The following is a 27,339-nucleotide window of genomic DNA, read 5'->3' on the forward strand; positions in this document are numbered from 1 at the left end:
GAGTTGATAAAGTTTGTTTATCCTCTGACCTTCAGCTGTGACCTGCCCTGACATCGGCCACTCTGCTGTGGAACATGGGAGATGGAGGCTGATCTATGGAACTCAAAACCAATATGACACGATAATGATGCTCGTATGTGACCCAGGATATTACTACAGGGGTCAAAGGGTCATTCGCTGCCAGGCCAACAGCACCTGGAACTACCCAGATCCACGCCCAGTCTGTGAGAGTAAGTGTAAACTTCTACAGCCCTGGTCTAATTTTCCTACAGTTTCTTGAGTAGAATAGAAAAACCTCTGCCAGAAAAAAAGTAATTTGTCAGGCAAGAAAAATAATTGCATCCAAATGCATCTTATTCCACTGTGATATTAAGAAAAGAACATAACTAAAGAGACACAAATCTTCTATCCGAAACAAAATAAGTGAAAGCCAAACAAAACCATTTCCCAAACAAAACAAATGAGTACTGTTGATTATTAAGTTTTGACCATATGGGTTTGTAAAATATGATATTGTTTTCTCATTTCAGTCATCTCCTGCGGGGACCTTGGGACTCCACCAAATGGCAACAAGATTGGAACACTGACTGTGTATGGAGCTACTGCCATTTTCTCCTGCAACACAGGATACACCTTGGTGGGCTCTCGGGTACGAGAGTGTATGTCCAATGGGCTTTGGAGTGGAACACAGGTCCAGTGTCTCGGTGAGATCTTCAGCACCCAAAGATAATTCATAAAATCCTGCTATTTTCTTCAGAAGTTATGCAGAACACACACACTGTCTGACCACACACACACTGTCTGATCTTGTCTTCTTCATTCATCCGTAGCTGGCCATTGTGGCACCCCGGAGCCCATAGTGAATGGACAGATCATTGGGGAGAATTATAACTATCGAGGCAGCGTTGTGTATCAGTGTAACCCAGGATTTCGTCTCATCGGGGTGTCGGTGCGGATCTGTGAACAGGATCACCGCTGGTCTGGACGCACTCCTGTCTGTGTCCGTAAGTGCCCACAGAGAACAGTTAGTTATTAGTAACGCTATGGGTGGTGTAGTGTGTAATTCAAGACTTCTAAAGTGCTCAGATGAACAGAGTAGGGCTTCAGTCTAACATGTTCTGCTAGGAACACTGGCTAGCTCACAGAACAACAAAGTTGGCAACTTTTCTCTGCTTAACAGTGTTGCTGATCAACCTTTCATTAATAAGTGCATCATATATTACCTAGGGATGCTCTTATTAGGCTAGTTTAGGGCCGATACCGACCGCCAATTTAGTGTGATTAGACCTGAGGCATCTGCTACTGATCACCAATTAATTCCTGTTATTGAACATTTTTACAGATAGATCCTGCACAACCTCCTGCATAAATTACACTGTAAAAACCACCTTTGCCTCATAACTAAGTTTTACCATGCCATTCCAAAGTGATACACTCTATTCGTCTACAATACTACTAATTTTACAAGATTGTTTTAATGAAGGCCACTGGCAAAAATAGAGACATGCAGCCCCCCGGTGCAGCAGCAAGATGTGGCTTTAGAGTTTGGATCATCAGAATCAGAATCAGAAATACTTTATTGATCCCCGGGTTATATATATATATTTATATATATGTATGTATTTAAGTATTGTACTGTTGTGCTGTTATGTATGACTATATATGTATTGCACTGACATTTAAAGAATAAATAATAATGAGGTTGTATGTGTAGAAGCAGGTCCAGATTTCCAGTCTGTTTCTTCTGAGTGTCAGTGACAGTACGTCATGGAGAGGATGTGGGACATTGTCCAAGATGACCCGCAGCTTGGACAGCATCCTCCTCTCTGACACCACTGGCCTTGCGGATCAGTTTGTTGAGTCTGTTGGAGTCCGCCACCCTCAGCCTGCTGCCCCAGCATGCAACAGCATAGAGGATAGCACTGGCCACCACAGACTCATAAAACATCCTCAGCAGAGTCCGGCAGATGTTGAAGGCCCTCAGCCGCCTCAGAAAATAGAGACGGCTCTGGCCCTTCCTGTAGAGGGCATTAGTGTTCACCGCCCTGTCCAGTATATTGTCAATTTCTAGTCTAGGCCTTGTTTATTCAGATGTTTAATGTTAAACCTTAAGATTTCATTAAACTGCTCTGCAAATGTGTAACCATAATTTTCTGTCTCCTTTGACTTTCCCAGCCATCACGTGTGGTCACCCTGGCAACCCTACCTTCGGTATGACCCAAGGAACCCAATTCAACTTAAATGATGCTGTGCGCTTTGTCTGCAATACCGGATATGTTCTGCAGGGGGCTGTCAAATCTACCTGCCAGGCCAATGGGCAGTGGAGCAACGCCCTCCCCAGGTGTAAAAGTGAGTGTCTATGATTTTTGGAGAGCATCACGCCTATAAATGAATGGAGGGCTAAATGCAAACAACCAGCACAGATGGAAGGCATGTGCCTGATCCTGTCTACCATTGGATCCAATAAAGCTAGTTCAGGAAATTAAAGTTGTGCAATTTGGCATGTCATATGAGAAAACAAGCAAAAGGTTCGAATGCATATATTATCGCTGCACAGCTACATAAGAAAGGTAGAGGCGTAGCATAGCAACTCTCCCATCATTTATGTGCATCATGCTGTGTGAGTAATTTGAGAGCTAAATAAGCCACTGACGTGAGAACATTGTCAGAAAGTGTGCTTGTTTCCACATACATTGCCCGTAGGGGTCTGGTTCTCTTCTTGTGTCCTCATCCATTTGTTTGGTTAGCCATTAAATTACCTGTTGTATTGTGCAAGGCCATATCTTCTGTGACCACAAATGACCCCAATCACAGAGAGAGCGGAGATGACGCGCAGAGACACCCGAAGGGAGAAAGAGTTTAAACGATGCATATTAGGGGAAACTGAAATGAAAAACCAAAGAGAAGCCTGGATTATTTAATTACCACATCCTCAACCACATGGTCCGTGGAGGTTCCGGATAATATTTGATGTTATTTCCTCTTAGCCTAGCTACCTCTTTTCCACCCTCAAGGCTCACCTGCCTGTCAGGGAAACAAACTTGGTTAATAATCATGTGGAGACAACCAAAAACAATCACAGGATCCTTGAGCTTGTGTGAAAGACAGCAGCCTTTGGAGACCCGCATCCTGGCTTTTGCTCTGAATAAGAAGTACCCTGCTCTGCTTTGAATAAGCGAGGCAAGGACTTTTAATTTGGCAGTGTTGCCAGTGCGACAAGCGATGTATCTCGGCACCCACGTCTGTCTCTAAGTCCCCACTAACTGTGGGCTTTGTGACAGGCACAGAAAGGGCGCTCGCAAGGTCGGGCCCTGAATGTGACAAGGCAGTGACAGAACCAGTGACAGATTGACTTATGAGTTTGTTTTAAATGAGGAGAGAAAGGATTTGGCCTGTTTTTTTTTTTTGTTTTTTTTTTCAAGACATTCATGAAGGGATGAGGAGGTTACAAGTCTCACAGGAATCCTTCTTCAGTTGTTAAAAAAAGAGAGAAGTGGCTGCTGCATGCATAAGCAGGCGAGATTTTCTCCCAGACATACGCCTTAAATCTCTCCGCTCTAGTAGTGACATCATATTAGCATTGGCCTTGTTTCCATGCAGATGCTGACTCTGAGATGCATTTTGTGTGAGGCTGTGTGTGTGGGTGTGTGTGTGTGTGTGGGTGTGGGCGCCTGTTTTGATGGCACATTATCCTTACTGCTGATGTGGAGACATAAGTAGCTTAGAGGTCTTTTTGTCAATCAGATTTATCACCTTAATTACAGCATTCGAGACATATTTGGTGAGGCTCTCTCTCCTGTGTGGAAAACTAGAAGTGCTGGGATGACATCCGCTTCATCCATCTCACCTTAGCCTTAGGGAATCCGAACCATCAGCTTTTCTTTTAGAGGGAGAGAGAGTAGTGGATTGATACAGAGGGACAGAGGGGAAAAAAGGTGAGGGTGGGGCAGGAGTCAGTCAGACAAAGGTAATGATTTCCATGGTCCAGATTTTAACTACAAGAGTCTGTAAGCTCCATCAATAATGCAGGAAGCAGGAGAGCACCGCGGGCCCAGCCAGTCTCCTATCCCTCTCTAATCACCACCAATTTGAGTCACAGCAACAGGGCCACAACACCTCCTTCTTTGGATGACTGGTGTGTGTTTATTTGTCTTTCAGCGATAAAAGGCAAGAGACACAGGACGGCAAAAAAACACAGTCTGACACAGACCACTTACAGGGCTGTTACTTGGCAGGAGGCCAAGAGGAGGAGAGGGTGACCGGGGTCCCCATTTCTGAGTGGAACAGAGATGAATTAGCTCAGCCCTTCTTCCCCTCTCATTTTTATTCTTCTTTTCCTTTCATCCTTTCACTACCTCTGTCCCTGCCCACTGGGCTACGCACAAAAATTTACCAGGAGGTCAGTCGTTTTAGATGACTGTTGGATCGCTTTTGAGTCTGTGTTGCCCGAGCCCATTTCTTTTTTCAAAGCTGAATTCCAGGCTTGGAAAGTCTCGTGCTGAAGCGGCTCCACTGCTTCAAATACACTTTGTAGTGTTATTATGCGGTAAGTTGTAAATGATGGCACCACGGGTCAGCACTCTACTGGAAGGAATACATTATAATAGGTATTTTGGGGGTGATTTAGCTGTGCTGGCCAGCTTGGGAGCATGAAAATGAGCAAGCTTTTAGGCACATTAGCATACAATGGGTTCATTTTGGCTGTGGTGAAGGCACACTCACGGGGCGAGACTGGCAAGGCAAACTGGAGCATAATGGCTGCGTGGGCACTCCCAGACAGTGTTTTAGAAGCCATTAGAGTTTTGGCATCATAGTACACATTTAGTTGTGGTCCACAGTATAGAATAGACAGCAACAGTTACTCACCGTAGTCTGACTTTGTTGAGGCAGTGTAAGGTTCTGGTTTGTGTCTTGTATCTGAGACACTAAAGATGGATTGGTGCTGGTAGCAGTCGTAGCCTGACATTCTGTCATGAATTTTAATATATTCTGCACCATCGGGGCCTCTTCCTCTCTAACTCTGTACAGCCCCCCCCCCCCCCCCCCCCTCCCTCCCTTCTCGCTGTCCCTCGCTCCTCACTCATCCCTCATTCTCCCCTTCCCTAACTCTCTCCATCTGGTGCTAAACTGACATGGTGCCTCTTCTCCTGTGAGCTCCCCATCCATCACCATCTCTGCTACACGGCGGCCAGCAGGAGACTGGCTCTAATGAAGCAAATGTTTATTTCCGGAGTCTGCCTCCTACTTCATTTGGATTGGGCTGGATGGGTCGAAGCAGGAGATGCAGAAAGGAATGGACAGAGATAGCAAAAGCCAGAGAAAACACTCTGCTTGTAACATGGGCCTGTTCCCTGTGTGTGTGTGAGAGAGAAAGAGTCATATATGTATATCAAAATATATGGTATATTGTTATAATAAGACAAAAAAAACATGTGTTTTCTTGCGTTGAAGAAAAAAGGTTCTAATATTAAATCATCATTTCAAGGTGAAATAATTGGTTAAATTGAACCTCAAATGCTTACACAATGTCTGTTCTCTTTCCTCTCTACCCCCCTCTCCGTCCCTTCCTCCAGTTGTGAACTGCACAGAGCCGGGCCATGTAGAGAACAGCATTAGGCAGGTACTGCCCAGCGGGCCGCATCGCTACAGCTTCCAGACCGCTGTGTCGTACCGCTGTAACCCAGGCTACTACCTGCTGGGCACCAGCTCCATCTCCTGTCAGGGGGACGGTACCTGGGACCGCTCCCTGCCCAAGTGCTTGTGTAAGTACCTCAGAGGTTGGTTGTAAGTGATGCTGCATGATTTCCAATGTTATGTAAAAGAGCTGCTGAAAAAGAGGACAGTAAACGCACATGGCAACGTCCACCACTCCACCCCAAACAAAAATATTTAAAGCAGAAATCTGTGTGTGTGTCCTCCTATTTTAGCTTTTATCTTAAACATCATTTGTGTGCCAAATCATCGTAACCAAATACAATTACTGATTAATCGCTTATTTTTGCAATCAATCAATTGTTTAGTCTGTGAAATGACTGAAAATAATAGAAAATGTTCATCTAAATTTCCCAGAGCCCAAGTCTTCAAATAACTATTATTCAAATACAATTAATATATAATATATATAATATAATTTTGTCCAACCAACAGTCCAAAGCACAAAGATATTGCAAGGATCCTATGAAACAAAAAAAAAGCAGCAAATTACTACTTACCATTTTTAGGAGCAGGAAACTGTTTAACATTTTCCTTAAAAAATGATGATTCATTGATTATCATAATTGTTGACAATTATTTTTATTAATTATTATTTTTTGAGCCACTAATTGATTAGCCGACTAGCCGCTTCAGCCCTACTGGGCTTACTTCCATTCAGAGTAAGAAATTGCATTTGTAATCTAAAAATCTAATCAGGCTCAGTGTGATAAAGTGACTCTGATAAAGTCTCTTAATTGGTTTTTTGATAAAATGTGGTCTGATACTGTGAAATGTAGTGCTAACAAGGTAATATACTCAATGTATTATATGTGATGAATATATTGCTTCTTCACCATTGGCCTTAGAGCGGTACCACTTGTTCATTGGTCTCTTTGTCTTATCTCTCTGCTCTGATCGGACAGTGGTGCTGTGCGACCGCCCCAGCATGCCTCCCTACGCCCAGATCTCAGGCGACCGACGGACGGTAGGCTCCGTCATCCGCTACAGCTGCATCAGCCAGCGTAGCATCGTCGGCAACACAACGCGAATGTGCCAGCTGGACGGCCAGTGGAGCGGCTCGCCGCCACACTGCTCTGGTACGGAAAACTACACCCAGATTGACTGTCTGACGGTTCGGAATGATAAAACAGCCCCATTTTGTGACAGCTTAACTTGATGTTCGAGACCAACTTAAAATTAAAAGATTGGATCCAGCGCTATCGGTCTTTAATATTTGAAACCATGTGCAGGGGCAGTCCCTTTTCTCATCTTCTTTCTAGCTTCCTGCCTCTAATACTTGATTAATTCAGGTGTAATGTCACCACCCAGTCGCACCAATGCCCTCATAACGCCAGGCCAACAAATAAAGAGTTTGGGTGGCAGCTGTTAGCAGGTAATGAGCGAAGTAGGTGGACCAAAGATGGAGCTGCCTGTCTGCTCTACAGGCCTCAAGGGCAAAGAGAGTGTCCTCCATAAAACTGCTTTAATCTGCTCATATTAGACTGAGGAACAGGGACGCCCACACCTCAACTGGGTTATGAAGCACTATAAAGACATCGGCCCCCATACTCTCTCTCCCCATACAACGATTCACTTCAGAGCTCCTAGTACACCTAATACACATTAGAACAGCCACGGGGATGTCCACACATGCAAATGTGCACCGGCATAAATACAAGCACATTTACAAAGATGTGACAGAAACACACAAACTAGTGCACACGCAGACCCTCAAACTGACAATAAAATAGCATGCTGACAGATTAATGTCACAATTCAAGACATTCATATATATCCCGAGGATTGCTCTCGAGTGTTCTCTCAACGGCCAATAAACACCACCTTTTTATAAAGTTTTGCCTGACTTTCTTAGTGATGCTTATTGAAGTGATCTTGACCAGCGCCTATTAAAATGATGAGGGAGAGCAGTACACAGCAGTACTAAACGGTTTGTGATTGATTTAAATGCAGGATGTGGATTTATGAAGCAAGGTGCCAAATATATGTCGGGTCAGCGGAATGGAAAGTCACATCGTATTGCACATTTTCTGCATGTTGAACAAATAGATATAATGAAACTTAATGTATTTGGGAAACTAGTCACTCCTTAGGGAGGATGGGAATATTATTTTCCTGTTTAATGGCAGGCGGGTGGGAGAAGGGAAGAAGTCTGTGTCACAGAATTTTTTTTTTTCTTTTCCAGGCGAGTCTGCCGGGCTGTGTGGAGATCCAGGCATTCCTGTGCATGGTATCCGTCTGGGAGAAGAGTTCACAGTGGGCAGTGTGGTCCGCTTCAGCTGTGAGCCCGGCTATATGCTGAAGGGTTCGCCAGAGAGAACATGCCTGACCAATGGGACCTGGCTTGGCACCCAACCTGAGTGTCACGGTAAGGAAATACATACATGCGTTTACAGTGTGTGTTTTTTCTTTCTTCTCTGGCTAACAAAGGTGGGAAGGAGGGGATGGTGGTTCCCATTTTTAAAAAAGGAAACCCATACGCACCATTTATATTGCAGGATCACACTGTTTAGAAAGTGCTAGAAAGGAGAGTGAAGAAGTGTATACATGTTGGGGTCTGGTGAGGTAAGGGTAAGATACAGTCAACAGGCAGACTGACGTGGCATCCACCCATTTGTGGTGAAGAGGGAGCTGTGCTCTAAGGTGAAGCTCTCAGTTTAGCAGTCAATTTACGTTCCAACTCTCCCCTGTGGCTATGAGCTTTGGGTAGTGACCAAAAAAGTAAAACCCTTTAGGGACAGGGTGAGCAGCTTGGATATCAAGGAAGAGCTTAGAGTAGAACAGCTGCTCCTTTGCATTGAAAGCAGCCAGTGGAGGTTTTTCAGGAATTGGATCAGGACGCCTGCCCCTATGTACTGTGTACGTATTCTGGCCACGTCCAACTGGAGACCCTGGAGCAGACCCAGAAGACTATAGAGGGATTCCATCTGGCCTGAGAACGCCTTGGGATTCCTTGTGAGGAGCTGCAGGACATCGCTGGGGAAAAATCATGTGTGGGTTACTGATTAAATTGCCACCACTGCAACCTAAACCTGAATAACTGGTGGAAAATGAATGGATGGATGGTTTGAAGAATATCTTAGAAGCAGTAATGAATGAACACAATATCTGACCATCTAGGAACACGTACAACAGGCCAGCTGGAGAGTTATGATGAAAAATGAAGCTGATGTTCACTGAGCTTCTACTGCACTCTGGACATATATAACACATCTGCATTTCATTTCATTTCAGTAACTTGTTCTTTCAAGCGCTCTTTTCTTTTGTGTGTCCTGTATTCCTTCCCTTTCTTCTTCATTTCCCCAGATGTTTGTTTCATTACTTCTGCGGCATTTGTTTTGCAAACCTTTGTATGCAAATTATTGTAATTTCACACAAATAATTATACACAATTAGAGTCAATTGTGGCCTCAGTGAATGTTTTAGAATGTGATTACTTAGTCAAAGAGTATTTATGTGTCGTCATCTCTACATTTTGATATAACTGTGACTTTTCAGAGCTAGCTGATCTCAACAATTCCCATCACTGAATTGCACATTTTGAGCTTGTCGTCACTCGTTAATACTGTAGTAACAGTCCCTGATTGTATAATTAGCTGCTGCCACGGCAAATTCAATGAAAGACACGTTGCAAATTTGCATGTGTTTTGTGTGTGTTTGCAAAAATGTGAAACAGTGATTGAGCAAGAGAGAATGGGGGACATTACAGAGAATGTTTTCTATTGATTAAACACCATACAGCTTTTCATTTTTGTCCTTGTGCAGCATTGCATACTTTCTGCTGCTCACACCTAAAAAAGCAGATTCTCCGATTGCGTGTGCGCGTCCCATCGATCTGGGTCTGAAGGCTCGACACTGTCCATTATTATTGCTGAGACAGGACAAAGACATTAAAACAATGAAAAAACTATAGAGAGCAGTATTTTTCTTATTTTTCTATGGTCAGACATCTTGCATGCAGCAGCAACAGTAAAATAGAAAGAGGCTGCTCTTTAGAAGTGATCTTGCTCAAACAGAGTTTGAAGTCTTTGAATTTAACTTGATTTAGATTTTTATCAAATCAGTTACCTTCAATAGTATGTATGGTTTAATATCCTTGCAGCCGTTTTACATCCCATTTATATTTTTGATACTGCAAGAACAGCCGGAATGGTGTGTCCAAGGATTTTCATCTCCCAGCAACACTAAAATAACAAAACCATCCATAAACTTGCATTTGCAGATTTCCACCTTCCCCTGGCAAGCTCTATCTGCACTTATATTGTATTTCTTTTCTCCTGCCCTTTTTCTTACTCTCCATTAACACACTGCCCTTTTCTTCCCTCGTCCTTGTATACAGTGTGTTATTTCCAGAAGCTTCATCCTGTCTCCCAGGCTGTTTTCACTAGTGCTCTTAACACCCCCTCCACACTCACACACACGCACACGCCACCACCACCTCTCTCCCTTGCCTCCCACTATCTCACTCCCTCTCTGGTGTGTGGTATGCCCACTAGCCGAGGTTTCCCACCTGTTCTCAGTTGGCACAGACTTCAAGGACCAGGCCACATCTGGTCATTACGGGAGGGTGAAGCCCGCGGGGCTCCGAGGGCCCGGGGCAAGCTGGAGACTTTAATGAACAGAACCATCGCTGGTGGCCGGACAGACACCAAGGGACTTTCTGAGCAAAGGATGTGTCCATCAAAGTTACTTATGAAGTAGGATGCGGGGGAAGATGATGAGGGTGGTGGTTGGGTGGGCGGATGAAGAACAGAGGGAAAGGGAAAACAAACTGAGTGAGGAACGCCGATCAGACACATGAAGGAGTCTAAAGAGAATGCAGCAGAAAACCAACTTACATTTTATTAAATCAAGTCTTATTAAAATTAAAGTCTTAGTCAATGGGTAAAAGGTCTTTAAAAAAACTAAACCCTAAACCCATGATTACCAGAAAATACAAAAGATTTTTGTTGGACATTGATTGCCTTCTAGTGATCACTGACTAGAAGGTATACATGAGTATATGTATATATATATAGATATTTTATGTCTGTAGGTTACAAAGAGAGATAGGTGAGGGTGGAAATGAGAAGAGAGTAAGGGTGTGGAAAATATTTCATCTCTAGTTCTGACTTTGATCTCTAGTTTTTCCAGAAATGCTTAGATGAAGCAAAGTCTGCAACGGTACTGTTCCAACACTCCCATCAATTGCCACCCTTCTCCCCAGTCTGCACCACACACGCAAAAATAACTTACACTTTCTCCTCTGGTCACTCAGGATTTTGCTTGTAAATTAATATCACCTAATCCTGCTGCTGCCCTCTCTTTTTCTTCCATCAGTGATCTCCTGTGGAAACCCGGGAACTCCACGGAATGCTCAGATCCTGATTCACGATGGCCTAACGTTTTCCAGATCCATTACTTACACTTGCAGGGAGGGCTACTACTCTACCGGCCTGCTTACCCGACACTGCACTGTTAACGGGACCTGGACCGGCAACATGCCCGAGTGCTCTGGTAATTAACAACTCTCCCAGAGAGGGAACCAAAGTGTATCTGTGTATAGTGCTTATCTTTTCGTCCATATTTAAATGGAAATTCACGCTCCAGTTGAGGATGCTTTTCTGTTTCCTTGGCTGATACACACTTCTGAGTTCCTGTTGGCCTCTTGTTTATATTTGTACTTTAACAGTAGTTCACACTTTGCATAATACAGAATACACACCCAGGCCTTGTAGATGAGGGAAATGCAGGTTAAATAATAATGCAACACAATGCAAGATATTAAATGTTGCGCAAGAAATGCATGCAAATATAGAAATCATGTCATGTTAATCGCTTTTTAAGGGCACATATTTTCGTTTTAGTGACGAGTGACGAATGACTCGTGGATCCCTGGCTCATTAGGAGGAAAATGGTTTGAGACATAGTCCAATCAAAGGCCTAACTGACAGCCCTTTTTCATCATTTCCCCACAAAAGACACACAACTGCCATACAGAGCCAAGAGACCCTGGCAAATAGAGGTCACTAAGAGAACCAGTTTCTTCTGAATGGACAGGATAAACCCTAAGCAGCTCTAAGCATTATTGATTTCAGAACTCTGTAATGGGTACATGTTGACGCACTTTGATCTTTAACGAGGGAAGGACATGTGAATAGGAGGACTTTTGGTTGACAGAGGTGGCTGCTTGAAGAGGATGTTTTGGTAGCCTCTCTCCATTGTAGCTGTAACTTACTCACTGTAACTGAAAAGTGCACTCATTTACACATTTTATTTGGCACCCACAGTATCATGTACCAAAGCAGCGGGCTGTTTGCTGGTGACAATTTAAAAATATTGTTATGCAAGATTTATCTCACTGTATCTCAGCCCTGTAGGTCTTGTTACAGGGTACACAGTCCTAGATAGACATTGTGGCTCCAGGCGGCACACTCTTACCAGCCCAGTGGGAAATTTAAGTGCTTGCTCAGTCAAGGGGAGACACTACACCTCCAAGAGGCCCAGTTTCCTCACCCTACTGGGAATTTCCCTGGAATGTTGGTCATATGCATTTAATAATGCCTTTTTGTCCCAAGGCAACGTAGCACAAGTTGTCCTTCTGTGCCCTCGATTTTCCATCTTAGACATTTACAGCAGAGCTGAGCTGTGATACTGCTGAGTCACACAGTGGAATCCTCACGGTTACTGTAACTCAATCACACTGTATTCCCCGCAGGATGTAAAAGTATAATCAAGGAGAAATGTGGTTCATTTTGGAGCTTTAGGGAGCCACTGTAGAAGGATCATCACAAGATTCAGTCTCTCTGCGCCCAAAAAGCTCTAAAATGGAGACAATCAAAGCACAAGGACAGTTCTTTCAGATGTAACACATCACTGTCACTCTGACAGTGTCCCCACAGTGTTGTCTGACAGGGGAGAATACCATTGTAACCATTTTCCCCCCAAATCCCCTTCAATTTTGGAATTTGTTTTCTGGTCTAGAAAAGCGTAAGTGATGCTAGATCATTATTGAACCACAACAGTGCTGCAATTGGCCTCTAAATATTATGGGAACCTGTTTGTCTTTGAGCCCTCTGGTCTACTCAGTGGTTAGATTGAATAGGTTTAAACTGTGATTTGCCATCCATACTATGTTTAGCTGATATTCTTTGATCTAAGTCCTAACCTTAGACTAACCTCCTATTTCTATTTTGAAGTTTTAGAATAGAATAGCTTTGCTAAAGCAACACTCCTGTTAATTCCAGCTTGTTATAGGCACCATTGTGCGCTTGACACTGAGACAGGAACCTGTTTGATTCAAATCTGCACATATTTTGAGCTTCCAATTTCTTTTACCAATGACTTTGTGATTTCTTATATTCTTATTTAACTGAACAATTGAACCATTGTACAGCGTTTTGTTCTCCATATATAAACCATTGAATATAGAGTAGTCCTCTCAGCCACCATGTACCGAATCAAGGTTTTGTCGCAGGTGATTCCAAACCTTTAAACGGTGGTGTATGCAGTATAAATATATCATCCAAAAGCGGTTGTCTATAAATAAATTAAGTGCTAATTGTCCGTGAAGACACATCAACTATGTTGATTTTTAGACTGTTAAGTTTTGTTTGTGAGGTGAACTGCTTGGGTCAAGTGCATATAAATGTTCATTAACTCTGAGGCTCCATCTGGTGTGCAATTTGAAATAATTTGTTTACTTGCTTGTATTTCATCTTAAGTGTGTGACATTGATTTCCTGCTTTACAGAGTACAATCAAATGTAAAACAAATGAATCCATCAAATAATATGGCATAAACATGATGAGGTAGCGAACTGCATCAGGTTTTCTTTTGATTTCTTTTTTTTTTTTTCTGTTTCCTTCCGCCTATGTCATTGTGGCTGTCCTTACTGTTGAATTGTATTACCCATTTTCATTTGGTCTTGCTTCTTTACCCCGGTTTGTTTCTGCAGTAATCAACTGTGGTGACCCTGGAGTGCCAGCCAATGGGGTGAGGCTGGGCAATGATTACACATACAACCACACAGTCAGTTACCAGTGTTCTCCTGGTTTCACCATGGATGCTGACCGGGCCTCGACTCTGATCTGCACCAAGGACCGCACCTGGAACGGCACCAAACCCCTCTGTAAAGGTAAAGTTTGTAAGATGATGTGCATGACAATACGGTGATGAGATAAATCTAGACGATGGCATAAGCTACAGGAAAGGAAGAAGTGATTATAGAAGGCTAGTCATCTTACATTACACGAATACTTTCGCGGACTGGAAGACATCACACATCATTTAAACCAATATGCAGAATCCATCAAGTCCAATAATGCCTCTTTGTCTCCCTGTAGCGATCGTGTGTGGTCCGCCACCTACCATCCCTAATGGACAGGTGGTCGGTACAGACTTCACCTGGGGCTCTAGCATCAGCTACTCTTGCAACCAAGGTTACCAGCTGTCCCTGCCCACTGTGTTAACATGCCAGGGCAACGGCAACTGGAGTGGAGAGAAACCCCAGTGCTTCCGTAAGTGGCACCACGCTGGAATGCCAAATTACATTACATGCCATTGATATCTTTCTGACATTTCTTCAGACATTCTTCACACCCAAGTGTGTATGTCCCTTGTGTGACATTTCACCTCCCTTGGAAAATATTGAATTAAAAGACAACATGGTTAGTGGGTCACCTCACATTCCCCTTTCTCTCTTTCCTCCCTCCTTCTTCATCTTTGCAGCTGTGTTCTGTGGAGACCCAGGGATGCCATCTCAGGGGAGGAGGGAGGACAGAGGCTTCACCTATCTCTCCTCTGTCTCCTTCTCCTGCTACCCTCCCCTCGTCCTGGTGGGCTCTACCAGGAGATATTGTCAATATGATGGCACCTGGAGTGGCACGCAACCCTCTTGCATAGGTAAGCTACTTGATTGTTCCTTCATTTATGATATAGTCGGGGGTATAGTGGTTGTTGGCAACTGTGTGCCTGGCCTGTGGCACAAAACATTGAGTACTATATGTCCTTACTTTCATATAAGGCACACTAGTATTAGTGTGAGAGAAGCCTCCAATTGGCTGGCTTACTTTCTGCCCGCTTATGTTTTCCCTTGTAGACCTGATTGCCTTTTGCAACCAAGAAATGATGCATGGAAAAACCATTTGCGCTAGCTAACAAGCTATATTGATTCTCTTTTTCCATTCTAAGTAATTAAAACAATTCAGAATAACCGTGGGTTCAGTCAAATGTTTCTCAACAGTGTCGACATAATGTGGAGAAACTGTAAGTCTGGCTATGCAAGGCACAAGGGGCCTGTTTTATCAAATTTTGCGAACATGCAAACTGTGATTTGCAACATCAGATCAAATCCTCTGCTTTTTTGATGTATTTCACTAATCAAAGCAAACACAGCACTTGTGACCTATCAGCATGTGAGACTTGTGTTTTGCCCCTGTCATCAGAAAATTGTTCCCTGCTGTGACAAACATTCCTTAAACAAGGAAAAGTAATACAGTAATAGATTGAATTGTTCCAGCTTTGAGGTCCTTTGTGTGCTGTAAAATATGCTGTTAGTTTAAACACTGATTTCTACCTACCTATGCATCATTTTTCCCGCGACTTTGTTTAGCCACTGTTGAAAAACCAAACCACAGTGCCTGGCATATGGGAATGGTTCAACTTTTTAGAGAGATTTAATCCAATAAAAATAGAACCTGTGTTGTACATTTACAGTATGTAGCTACCGCTGACATTGCTTTACATCATCTCTTTACATCACCTCTTAGTTGCGCTAAATTCACTGGAAAGACTGACCTGTTGTTCAGCTTCTAGATTTGATGATGACTTTACTGACAGAAACCTCTTGTAAATGACAAGTTCATTTATGCTAACTTTTTTTTTTGCAATAAACTCAAATGACAAATGGTACTGGCCTAAAGCCTTAGGAACTAGGATATAATGAAGGAGGTAAATCTGTGCAGTTTTGTAATGATTAGAAGCTGAAAGAAGCTAACTTGCGTGTTCTAACACATTGTAGGCTGCAAAGAGTGTGCACAATGTACAATTAACTTATGAGTTGATTAATATAATGCATTTGTTGTAGTGAGAAAAATTATGTAATGAAACACATTCTTGCAAAATGTTAACTGATTAACAGGGTGTGCGGAGTGATAAGGCCTGAGAGTCTGTCATTGTGTTGTAAGCTGCTCTGAGCATGGATAGAGAGTGGGTTCAGATCTTTGTAGGAGTTGTGTATGTGTGCGTGTGTGTGTATGTGTGTGTGTGTATGCGCGGTTGTCTGCATACAGTCTTTTATGGCCTTCATTCTTGCAGTCAGTATTTCACACCAGATCTGTGAAAAATGTAATTTCCCATACAGTGTCTCTGAGGTGATATATCTATTTGTCGCGGGTGACACGTATATTAAATGGGACCTGCTTTAACATAAGGGTAGTTATCATGGAATTGCTGTGTGTTTGTGTTTCAGATCCCACTCACACCACCTGTGGAGACCCTGGCACTCCTCTCTTTGGAAATCAGAACAACAGTCAAGGCTACCAGGTATGAATACGTGGTCATTCAGGTAATTAATTTGTTAGTGTGCTATTCCTTTTGTGGAAGCACTATAGTAAAAAAGTTTTCTTTTTTACCTATGTAATGTGTTTTATTCCTTTAGTAGTGCACCTTACATTTTGCCACAGTGTATACTGCAAGGTTGAATCAATGACTACCTCGTTATTGTTGTTATGACAAAGCACAGATGTACCATAAAGCATGCCATAAAGCGTATCTATAATGTTGAAACAGGGTTCTCCGTGCATCTACCAGCAGTGTGCAGTTGAATAAGGTGCCTCTCAGTTTGAGGACAGCAAACTTCCAAAGGAAAAAAGGTACTGGAGCATAGTGATTGTTGCAGCCCTTATTTGTACGAACCGGTTTGCAAATCAATCAGAGTGCCCCAGTCCCTTTTTTCCCTTCCCTGTTTGTAATGTGTTCTTCTTCTTGGCACATTTGTGAATTTTCAATTGAGAGTTTCAGGGTGGTAGTGAGGTGTTGTTATTCGGTCCACACAGCAAAAGACAGAGATCATAAAACTAAATCAATGTGATGTTGAGGGTCCTCTCTCGAAAAGGATCGATTTCATAATGGGACTGTATTGGACTTGTCAACTACACTGAATGACCATACTTTAATCAAATATACATTACAAAAGTATTATTGCTTCCATAATTAGTAAAATGCAAATGACTGTTTCAAGTTTGGAGCTACTAATTGAATACAATACAATAATTTTCACCCCACAAAATATGAAACCAGTGTTTAAAAATCCCCAAATTTTCTCCTGTCATCTTCATTAAACACCATGATTCATGATGATGTAATATATTCAGTCAGAAATATTTATTGTTCTTTCACACCATGGGCATGTACAGTAATCTCTTTTTTATATACGTAAACAGTACATATAACCAGTACCTTTTTGCAGACCCAAAAACTATTGATTTTAAATTAAACTGCCACTTGCATGTGCAAAATCTGCTTGCTGTTGCTTACAGTATGTGTGCTCACGTGCTCATGTGTGTCCTCCTACAGATCAGCAGCACTGTGTTCTTCAACTGCAGAAAGGGCTACTTACTTCAGGGCTCCATTTCTCGTACTTGTCTGCCCAACCTCACTTGGAGTGGTTTTCAACCTGAGTGCATTGGTAAGGACACATGTTGCAAAAACATATCTATAGTTGAGTTGAAAAACCTAACCTTAAGCAAATGTTTCCATCACTCAATCTCAATCTGATGCCTACATATCCCATATACTCTTCCTCCTTGACCCCACACCTCGGCTCTCTTTTTTTTCTTTCTCATCTGTTGCTCCTCTGATCCCCATCCCTGCTCATCTCCTCACCCAACTTTAACCTGTTTTTCTAAAATCGTTCTCTCTTCTTCTTTGGTCTCTTTAATCCTCCTCTCTCGTTTTTCTCCAGCCCACCACTGCAGCCAGCCAGAGCTGCCAGCCCAGTCTGATGTGAGAGCCATTGAACTGCCATCCCTTGGCTACATGCTGATCTATACATGTCAGCCTGGCTTCTACTTGGCCGGAGGATCAGAGCACAGGACCTGCAGGTCGGATGGGAGCTGGACAGGAAAACCACCCGTCTGTGCAGGTAGAAACATGGTTACATTCGATCCATAAGGGGGCAACAGAAATACTTGATATTAGATATGTAAAGACATGGACACACATGTTGCCTTTTAGTTTTTGCTGTGGTTAAATTTCTCCAATATTAATTATCTTACAACACATAGGTTGTCATCTGACCTGCTGATCTGGGAACACAAACACATGCATGCAGGCACAAACAGGCACATAAACACATTCCCCAAACCTCATAAGACTACAGATGTATGCACAAGGCCACCCACTTTCCTAGGCAAGCACACAGATGTATTAAACACTTGAAACACTTCACCTCATATTTACAATGTGCTGTTTCCATTAGCAGTCTTTATTAAAACCACTGGGGTCTGTGCTGGCGCGGGATTCAGTGGTGACTCAGGTTGGAAAATTAGGGATTCAGCTAATGTTGATGAATAGCTCTGTTAACACATGCGTATTCTCAGACACATGCCAGGGTAGGATGGCCCATCCATCACACAATTACGCTGGATGGAATTACACACACGCAGACTCAAGCGCACACACACACACACACACACACACATAAGCTTTGAAACATTAACAAGGGTGCAAAACCTGATTAGGCCAATGCATCCATTGATTAGGTTAGCAGAAGTACCTCTTATAAATGGCGAGGCAGTGTTAACAAGATCTAGCAGACAAATAGAGTGCCATTAAGACACCCCTAAGCGTTGGCCTCAATACATATAGGAAAAAAATAGAGTCATCGGCACACAATTATCTAGGATAGACAAATGCTAATGGGTTAAAGAGAAAGATGTACTAGAGGGGGAAATCCATGTGATGGATTCCATGCCAAGCCGTTGCTGAAATGTAGAGGGTGATGGGTATTTTTAAGGCCATGCCATTAAGAGTGAAGGAAAGAAAGAGGACTGGCCTTAGCACATACAGGATATTAACAGCGCCTGTGGGCGCAGTGATGGAAGGGCAGCTCAAAAGACTGGCAGCTAATAAAGTGCAGGGCTGTGGGAGTGTGTGTGTGTGTGTGTGTGTGTGTGTGTGTGCGCGCATGTGTGTTTGTTTGTGTCTGTGTACATTTATCCGCGGTGATGTTCGTGCTCATAAACTACCATCAGTATACCTGTCTTTGTTTGTAGTTGCGTGTAAAGCCCTCTTTGCTCTGTTTGTCTGTGTGGGTGTATGTTTACTACTGTGGTGTAGTCCCGCGGCCCTGTGTGAGCAGTAAGGCATTATTAAAGTGCTTCCCTTGAAGCAGAGAAACTGTGTCTCTGACTTCGCCGCGGCCCTACAGGGACAGCCGGGCTGCTCTTTGACGCATGAGTCAAGTCCTGTCGCAGGCAGCCCTCACTCTGGCTACCACAGGGCTTATTAGTTGTGCAGGCAGACAGGAAGTGCTGATGTTGACATCCTCCCACTGCAATTACTTTGGTTGTATTTAAAGAGAAAATTGGGTCTTTTATTTTCACTTCCTGAGACATACACTGTACCTGTTTACAGGATGTACCTGTACATTATTTTTCAGCTAATTCTGTTTCGTTATGCTCTTCAGCTGATAATCGCCCACGTGGTAAGAGCCCAGTGGGAACAGTGCAGGAGCCACCCTCCAAATTACCAGGTGAGACAGGTCCTTCTTGTGTTTTAAAATGCTTTTACTGATATTTGTTTCAAATATTGTCTGCATTTGGTTCCTCCTATGTCTGTGGTTCTCAGTGGGAATCTGGAGATGTTGTCGGTTTTACTTCTGTATAGTGGATGAGGACCCTCATCAAAGTTATTTTATTGACTTTGATTCATTAGTATCCAAATTAGAGTCTGTAGTAGAATGATAAATCCTTCCACTCTCACCACTGCTAACTCATGCCCTGTTATCTGATTTCACTGATTATCTCCTCTCCTCAGCTTGAAGGTACACTAACCAGTGAAGTCAGCTGGCACATGGCACTTTGTTGTTGACAAAAACATACTTTTCTTTGCCCCCTCTGTGTCCACCGTTTGCCTCTTTCAGTCCCTGGTGGCGTATTTGCTAAGAACTCTCTCTGGAGGGGATCCTATGAGTACCTGGGGAAGAAGCAGCCGGCTATGCTCAGCATCACTGCCTTTGAACCATTTAGCAACCGGGTTAACGGGACACTCATCGACCACAGCGGAGTGGAACTCAAACTGGCCGGTTGGTACACCGAAAACAGAAATCACAGCCAAGACTTTCAAAAAACTCTCACACATACACCCACCCTGCATCACCTCATTGTCATATCAAAGACCCCCCCTGTGTTTGGTTCCAAACAGACAATTGTCAGATAAATTCAAGGAGTATGAAATCAGTGTGGTGCCTGCATGGAGTAGATCATTGCTGCTGATACCCAACAGCAGACATTTTATTTTTTACCCCCCTGTGGCATAATCACCGTGCAGCTGTGATCATTAAGACGCAAATTTGCATCAGTAACGGCTTGGACACTTCACTCCTCTGTACCTGGGTGCTATCAATCTTCATCACAGTGTAGTGAAAATTATGTTCTACAGCTTCAAACCACCACACTCTCCACTGAAAGTAATGTTGCTGAATCAGACCAATAGATTATTGTGTTCGCACGATAGACAAGTTACATGGCGTTATTGTAAAGTCATTCAGTCCAAATCAAATTTTCACAAAACAACTTTTTATAATTCAACAGTGGTCTCATATTAACAATCTGGCCTTTTTTCTAGTCCTTCATAACCTGGTATTATTATTGTGTCTAGCAAATGTCATGTTTTAATAAAGTATTTCTTTAAAGGCTAGGTCTATTATATTCTATAGTTGTCTAAATGTCAACATATCCCATGAAAAGACCAAAACCAACAAGGAATGGATCTTACTAACTAAGCATTGTCTTTGTAGCCAAAGCCTGCGTAGCTCATTCCTCTGAGCCTCATTGTTGTCCAAAAATGATTAAAAACACATCAGGGTGACATGTTGCTTTATTATGATGGACATGGTATTGTATTATTTTGTGTTGATTCCACATACACCATCCTGGAGCCATAAATATTCACTAGTGAAAATAGTCCCAAACAAATGCACTATTTATATTTGCTGAAAAAGAAATACAGTGCTGAGTTGTGTTGGGAAATTACTGAGCCTTTTTTTCTAAGTTTATATTTGGGAATTATTTTCATTATATTTGCTGACTATAACAAAAATGTTGTATCTTGCCAGCCATATATTTTTATTATGTGTTTGCCTTCCTTTGCCTTCCTCTGACCTGGACTAGTACAGAGAGCAAAAACATTGTTTTGTTTAAATTTTAGCTAGTGTAGGGTTTACACCTGCTTAATCACAAATGAAACAGGTGTTCAATAAGTAAATAAGATCAATGAGATACATTTATTAGAGAGCTTTGGTGACTTGGCATAATTTATTCCAGCAATTGACAAAAAGTCATGTTGCGGACATGTGCAATCCACGTGTTTATTTGTCCTCTGTGATAGTCTCACAGGCAAAGTGCTACTGAAGTAAGCAAACATGAGGAAGCCACAATGTGTTTGCTCACAGATTTATAATTATGTGCGACCAAACTAATAAATGAACACGATCTAAATGTTCCTGGTGTGAGCTGGAATTTCTCTGCTTATATTGTTACTAAAGTTATAGTTGTATTTGAGCTTCAGTCAAGAGTTGCAGTAAGACTTCCTGTCATAGACAACAAGGAACACAGAGGAAAGAGTCAACACAACATGACGGGGGGAAGGGGATGCCATGATCGGGGGATGTATCAGATTTAGTTTTTTTGTCACGTATCTATATCACATAATCCTTTTCAGTTGGTCTAAGTGTGGCCGTTTCTCCAAGCTAACTGTAATCCCTTTTTTTCCCTTGTAGGTACGTATAAGAGGGAGGAGGCTCAGCTGCTGCTACAGGTCCACCAGATCAGAGGCCCTGTGGAGATCTTTGTCAACAAGTTCAAAATAGACAACTGGGCCCTAGATGGACATGTAAGTGCAAGTCCAGGGTCAGGTTCAATACAGAACCTCTCTTTGTAAATGCAAACATCACACACATTAAACACACACACCTTAAATATGCACGAACACACATACACACTAACCTTTTCACTCTGGGGAGATGGAGGGCCCACCAAGAGTCTTCTCTTTAATTAAAATGTCAGTTAAATCATTGCCTGGTAATCAGGACTCCACAGACCCCCTCCACTCCTCTCTCCCATATTATCCCCCACCCCCCAGGCACCACACACTATAATTAAAAAAGCAGGTCACATTATATATGTGTGTGTGTGTGTGTGTGTGTGTGTGTGTGTTTTTATGTGTTTATGTACAAGCGTGTTGTTGCAGTATTCCTCTCATGTAACATGCTTGCGTGTGCGCAGCGCGGCTCAGTGTGTTTATGTTTGTGCACTTGAGCAGAAAAACGTCATATTAAATGTCAGCCATAAGAGCGCCTCTCAGCTCCTTTGACATGATATTTCATTTTCTGCTTGCACCAGCTGCTGACACTTTGATGATACGCTCCTTTGTAAAGCCTGGATGTGACACATAAAGTGTCTGTCTTCCATCCCTCTCTCTCCCTAGGTGTCCTACATCTCTTCATCCAACTCCTTTGTGTACCAGGGATTTGTCAGAGGAAAAGGCTTTGGCCAATTTGGTCTCCAGAGACTGGGTGAGTGAGCTGTCCACTTGGCTATAGAGACCACTGTGACCAAGTGGTCTCCTAGGGAAAACTGTATGTCTGTGTGGTTTTTTTTTTTCTTCCCGGTTTGGATTTCTATCACAGAAATAATTCACTTAAAATCTGTGGAGTGTCCTTAAGCTGAGCTGCAAGTGCTTTAACAGCATGTCATTTGATGTGTTGGATTCATCATTTATTTACTTTTACAAATGTGAAAACACTTTTGGAGAACATGGCTGTGAATCCAGCAAAAAGAGACAAACACAGTTCGCAAACATAATTAATAGTCAGAAAATGACATCCACACTCACACACACAAGCTACAGGAGTTTGTTTACGCCTGTGGAGTCTTTGCCATATCAAGTCAACCCCACATCTTGCAGTTTTGATACAGTAAATATCACCCGTTCTTTGGTGCGTGTCGTTTTTAAGCAATGCCGTCATAGATATAGAACATTTTTTCAAAAGACTGCAGCTATCCATATATTCTGCTTCATGTTTGTGACCTAGAAATTGCAGCCATGTGATCCTCCTTGCTAAACTTTATATACAGCAAATCCTTACATCCTGAGTCTGTGGATCTGAATGACTGCTGCAGTCAAGTGTGTGTGTGTGTGTGTGTGTGTGTGTGTGTGTGTGTGTGTGTGTGTGTGTGTGTGTGTGTGTGTGTGTGTGAGATATTTTCCCCTCATTTTCTCCGTGGTTTCATGCACCTGCAAGTACAAACACTTCTCTCTAGAGCTTTATAAGGCACACACGGAATCTACATCAACACATCTACCCATGTTGACGTGCTTTTTAATTTGTGCATTTTAAAAAGATGCTGGAATTTTGACACTTCACACTTCTGTATTGAAAAAAGGATGGGAATTGGCTTATTTGATTTTTGCCAGTTCACATCATTGCTTTACTGATGCCACCCACTGTTACAATCCAGTTACATTAGCTGGAAATCAGCATAAAATGCCATCATGTACAAGGAGATAGAGAAAAGTTTTGGATGTTAAACATAATTTCTTCTCCATTTTCATCATCAAATTCAAGTTTTTCTATGAAGCCAGTAGAGTTGGACTCAATCTCACTACTGAGTCGACACACAAGATTGCAGAGTAATCTGATATACATTAAATTAAATATGTACAAATGTGTTCGCCCAGTACTAAACTCTCCATCAGCCGCCAGTGGTGGTTAATTAAAAGATGTCAATTTTTCATCTAGCCTTGACAGACTTACCCTCTCACTAAGTCCCTGTGGCACACTGTGTTTAGAATGCTGCTATACATGAAGGAAAATGAAATGAAATGAAATGTTTGTGTGAGAGATGTAACTAAAGTCAGCTAAAATATTCTACATTCAGATGTTTTAGCAGAAAACGCTAGTGCTACTGCCTTTGCTGTTTTCTTTTTGCTAATGCTGGCGCGGGTGACAGATTTCACAGGAATTTAGCAAATTGTAAAAAGCAAAGCCCAAATTGGAGTGGCGTCCATATTGGCAGACTGAAGAGCAGCTGCTCGTTGCACAAGCTTTACCTGAGTTCTCTCTTAAGGTAGGGTGCAAAGTCCACACTAAATGATACATTGAAACTAGTTGGTTTGATACTGAAGCTGTGTCATTGAGACGTAAGGCTCATCTTAGCTACTCTAGCATAAAGTCCACACTAACCAAAATATGACATTTTCACTTCCTGTGGTCAATACCGTGTTGTCTCTCGTGCCCCGTTGTCTTTGAACACTTTGAACGCTACATAATAGTGAAGAGGCTAATGGCTAAAAAAAAGCTCATGTTAATCAAACAACACCAAAAAGGTACGTAAACTAGGACAAAGCATTATGATACGTTTCTGTCCGTCTCATGTCCGTGAGCAGGAATGTGGAAGTGACCAATTTGGAATAGGTGTTAACACAGATGAAGCGTGTGTATGTGCAGCGAAAGCTGTGTGAACATAGCAAAAGTGGATGTGAAAATCTGCTGTAATGAGAGAGGTGCTTGAACAGCAGGTGCAGAACCCCCCCACCACCACCCTGCCAAAGCACACTGATTGAGCAAACAGCTCTTTATTAATACCGAGGACTGGGGCTGGTGCCAGGGCGTTCATGTGTATGTGTGTTTAAGTGTGTATGAGAGAAACGGATGGGAGTCTAGGAGGTGGGTTGGACGTCTTGGAAACTATCCTACTCAATTTGTCGAGGTTTTCGTGTTTTGTTTTAACTCAGTGGTGGTGTAAGTGCGAGTGCAGTTTGCCTGCGTGAGTGTGTTTGTGCGTCTGTTTGTGTGCTCGCGCTCATGCAGCGGGGGGTTGATTGGCAAACACCACATAACCCACTAATTGAATTCCTTCTTGTTTGTCACTCGTCCTTTATTGGAGCTTTTTTGGCATTCTGTGGTAAACAGGTGGGCTGTCACTCCTCCGCTGTTGCTGCTGCAGACACACACACCTCCATAAATTAGAAAATGGATCTGAAATGACTTAATAGCTGTCGGCCTTTGATGTCAGTAATTAAGAGTCATTGTTAGAATAATGGAATTTGACTTTCCCAAGGGGGAAAAATGAAAATAAAGCATAGCAATAAACTTAAAAAAGTCACTTGTCTGCTCAGTCCATTATGTATAAATGGAGCCTTCCTGGCAGCACTATTCAGCCATTACAATCCCTTTTATTTCAATGTTTTTCTGTTTATCTGCCTTCAACTTTTATCACAAATTCTTGGCAGAAGGTGAGGAGGATAATTTCCCTTTTTGTTTCTTTTAATTGAGCTATTTATGGGATTTGATTATGATGTCTGCTGCTGAAGTTATATTGTACTGAAGTGATGCTAAAGCAAGGGCTCAGTGTCTTATCTCTTTCTCTCTCCAGAGAGTTTAGATCCCAGCAGAGACAACCCAGGCTACAACTTTGCGTCCAACAGCAGTTCAGTGGCGGCAGCCATCCTAGTGCCTTTTATAGCCATGATCATTGCAGGCTTCGCTCTGTACCTCTACAAACACAGGTAAGGTTCACGACATTGATATATTTACAATAAGCAGTTTTACTGAAGGGTTAATTCACCTCTACAGAGTTAGCTGTTAGCAGGTAAGACTATTGCTTGATTTCGATAATGAACTGGTTCATAACAGTGAGACACACTGAAGAAGTGGTCGATACAGTGTTCTCACAGAGTCCCTTAGCTGAGTGAGTGACCTCAATTTACACAGGAAAATCTCACAGTGCTGATGTGACAATTAAAAAAGATGCTGTACCAGTACAAATCAGAAAAACCATTGGATTGTCACCAGCGTGTGGCTGGTATTGTTTTCACCAGTGTGTGTGTGTGTGTCATCATGGCAAAATGTGGTCCTGGAGGCACCTCCTGTAGTGGGAACTACCACAGAAGCAGTTTTGAGTGCTTTGCCAGGTGTTTATATGTCTGTCTGTGGATCGATTCTGTGAACACAATAGAGTCAGAACCATGAAAGATGCAGTTTCAAATGGGATTATATGCTGATCTTTTTGCTGTTTTATATAATTTCACATGTAGTATTAGTAGAGCTTTGTACTGTTGGTCAGACGAAACTAGAAATGTTAAGATGTTACTTTAAGTTGTTTTTCACTATTCGTGGATATTTTGTAGACTAAACAATTAGTCAATTAATCAAAAAAAGAATCAGTAGATTAATCAATCATGAAAATGCTCTTTAGTTGCAGCCCTAATCCATATCATGACACATACTGCTGTGTACTTGATATACTGTCAACCCCTAATGTGAACTAATCTCATTGTTTTTTACATTGATTTGCTTCATTTCAGGAGAAGACCCAAAGTCCCCTTCAATGGTTACGTGGGCCATGAGAATACTAATGGACGGGCTACGTTCGAGAACCCTATGTATGACCGCAACATCCAACCCACTGACATCATGGCCAACGAGACAGAGTTCACAGTCAGCACAGTGTGCACAGCTGTATAGCAACTGCTTCCTCCAGAGGTAAGGACCACACACCACTGGGTCATCTGGCCTTACGATATACGTAAGGCCAGTAAGGACTTAGAGCTTCAAGCATCCTTGGATCCACATTTCCCTGAAGGTAGGTGAAGTTATCACCGTATGGCTAGCTCGAGCTAATCACACATCCAAGTCATCAAAACTGCTGAAGCAACAAGACACAGATTCTCAGAATCCAGTTTTAAACTAAACCTTCTACACCAGGGGTGCACACACTTTTTCAGCATGCGAGCTACTTATAAAATGACCAAGTCAAAATGATCTACCTACTATAAAAATGCAAAACATACATTTATTTATAAATATATTGAGTATTCTTTATATGTACAATATATGTTGGTGTACCTTGCATAACTGCATGAACCCATATTGCACAATATAACTAATTTTTTGTCATTACCTTACTCTGATGACTTGCACTGAATGGAATCAGCCAGGGGTGCATTGTGTCGCACTTGCCGCGCTTGTACGCGCATGCGTGGTGACCCATGTGTCAGAAAAGATCAGATGTCAGACTGGCTGCCCTGTATGTCAATCAAGTGACAAATTTCATAGTGAAGATGGATGATAGGCTGACGTCTATTTTTTTAATGCCATGCGATCTACCTTTGCGATCGACGTATTGGGCACCCCTGTTCTACACCGTCCCTCTAGAATTATCTGAGGATAGAAAAATCTGTGATTGGATTTTTTCTGCTGCATCTCTTTGATCTGTATCTCATATTAATGCATTTCATTTGGTGTGTTTATACTTTATAGAAAAAGAACACTAATGAGAATATTACATTAATGCTTCTCTCTTCTCTGTGATTTCCTTCATCTTTATCTCCATGCTTTCGGTCATTGCTTACATTTGTTTC

At 42.4% G+C, this 27,339-nt stretch overlaps 1 protein-coding gene across 1 annotated transcript in view; it reads left to right on the forward strand.

The window, feature by feature from the left end:
- The window catches only part of csmd2 (CUB and Sushi multiple domains 2), a 217,233-nt gene extending 190,790 nt beyond the window's left edge, over positions 1 to 26,443 (forward strand). The window contains exons 52-71 of the mRNA XM_070921819.1: positions 36 to 230; positions 531 to 704; positions 831 to 1,004; positions 2,176 to 2,349; positions 5,574 to 5,762; positions 6,618 to 6,791; positions 7,898 to 8,080; positions 11,032 to 11,208; positions 13,649 to 13,828; positions 14,037 to 14,210; positions 14,422 to 14,595; positions 16,163 to 16,236; positions 17,269 to 17,380; positions 17,657 to 17,836; positions 19,382 to 19,447; positions 19,838 to 19,999; positions 21,695 to 21,807; positions 22,402 to 22,489; positions 25,353 to 25,485; positions 26,284 to 26,443. Of these exons, the coding sequence (XP_070777920.1) occupies positions 36 to 230; positions 531 to 704; positions 831 to 1,004; positions 2,176 to 2,349; positions 5,574 to 5,762; positions 6,618 to 6,791; positions 7,898 to 8,080; positions 11,032 to 11,208; positions 13,649 to 13,828; positions 14,037 to 14,210; positions 14,422 to 14,595; positions 16,163 to 16,236; positions 17,269 to 17,380; positions 17,657 to 17,836; positions 19,382 to 19,447; positions 19,838 to 19,999; positions 21,695 to 21,807; positions 22,402 to 22,489; positions 25,353 to 25,485; positions 26,284 to 26,443 (3,056 nt within the window). The remainder of the gene's footprint in view (positions 1 to 35; positions 231 to 530; positions 705 to 830; positions 1,005 to 2,175; positions 2,350 to 5,573; positions 5,763 to 6,617; positions 6,792 to 7,897; positions 8,081 to 11,031; positions 11,209 to 13,648; positions 13,829 to 14,036; positions 14,211 to 14,421; positions 14,596 to 16,162; positions 16,237 to 17,268; positions 17,381 to 17,656; positions 17,837 to 19,381; positions 19,448 to 19,837; positions 20,000 to 21,694; positions 21,808 to 22,401; positions 22,490 to 25,352; positions 25,486 to 26,283) is intronic.
- Positions 26,444 to 27,339: the final 896 nt, after the last annotated feature.

This window comes from Enoplosus armatus, chromosome 16, assembly GCF_043641665.1.
Source record: "Enoplosus armatus isolate fEnoArm2 chromosome 16, fEnoArm2.hap1, whole genome shotgun sequence".
Lineage (NCBI taxonomy): Eukaryota > Metazoa > Chordata > Actinopteri > Centrarchiformes > Enoplosidae > Enoplosus > Enoplosus armatus.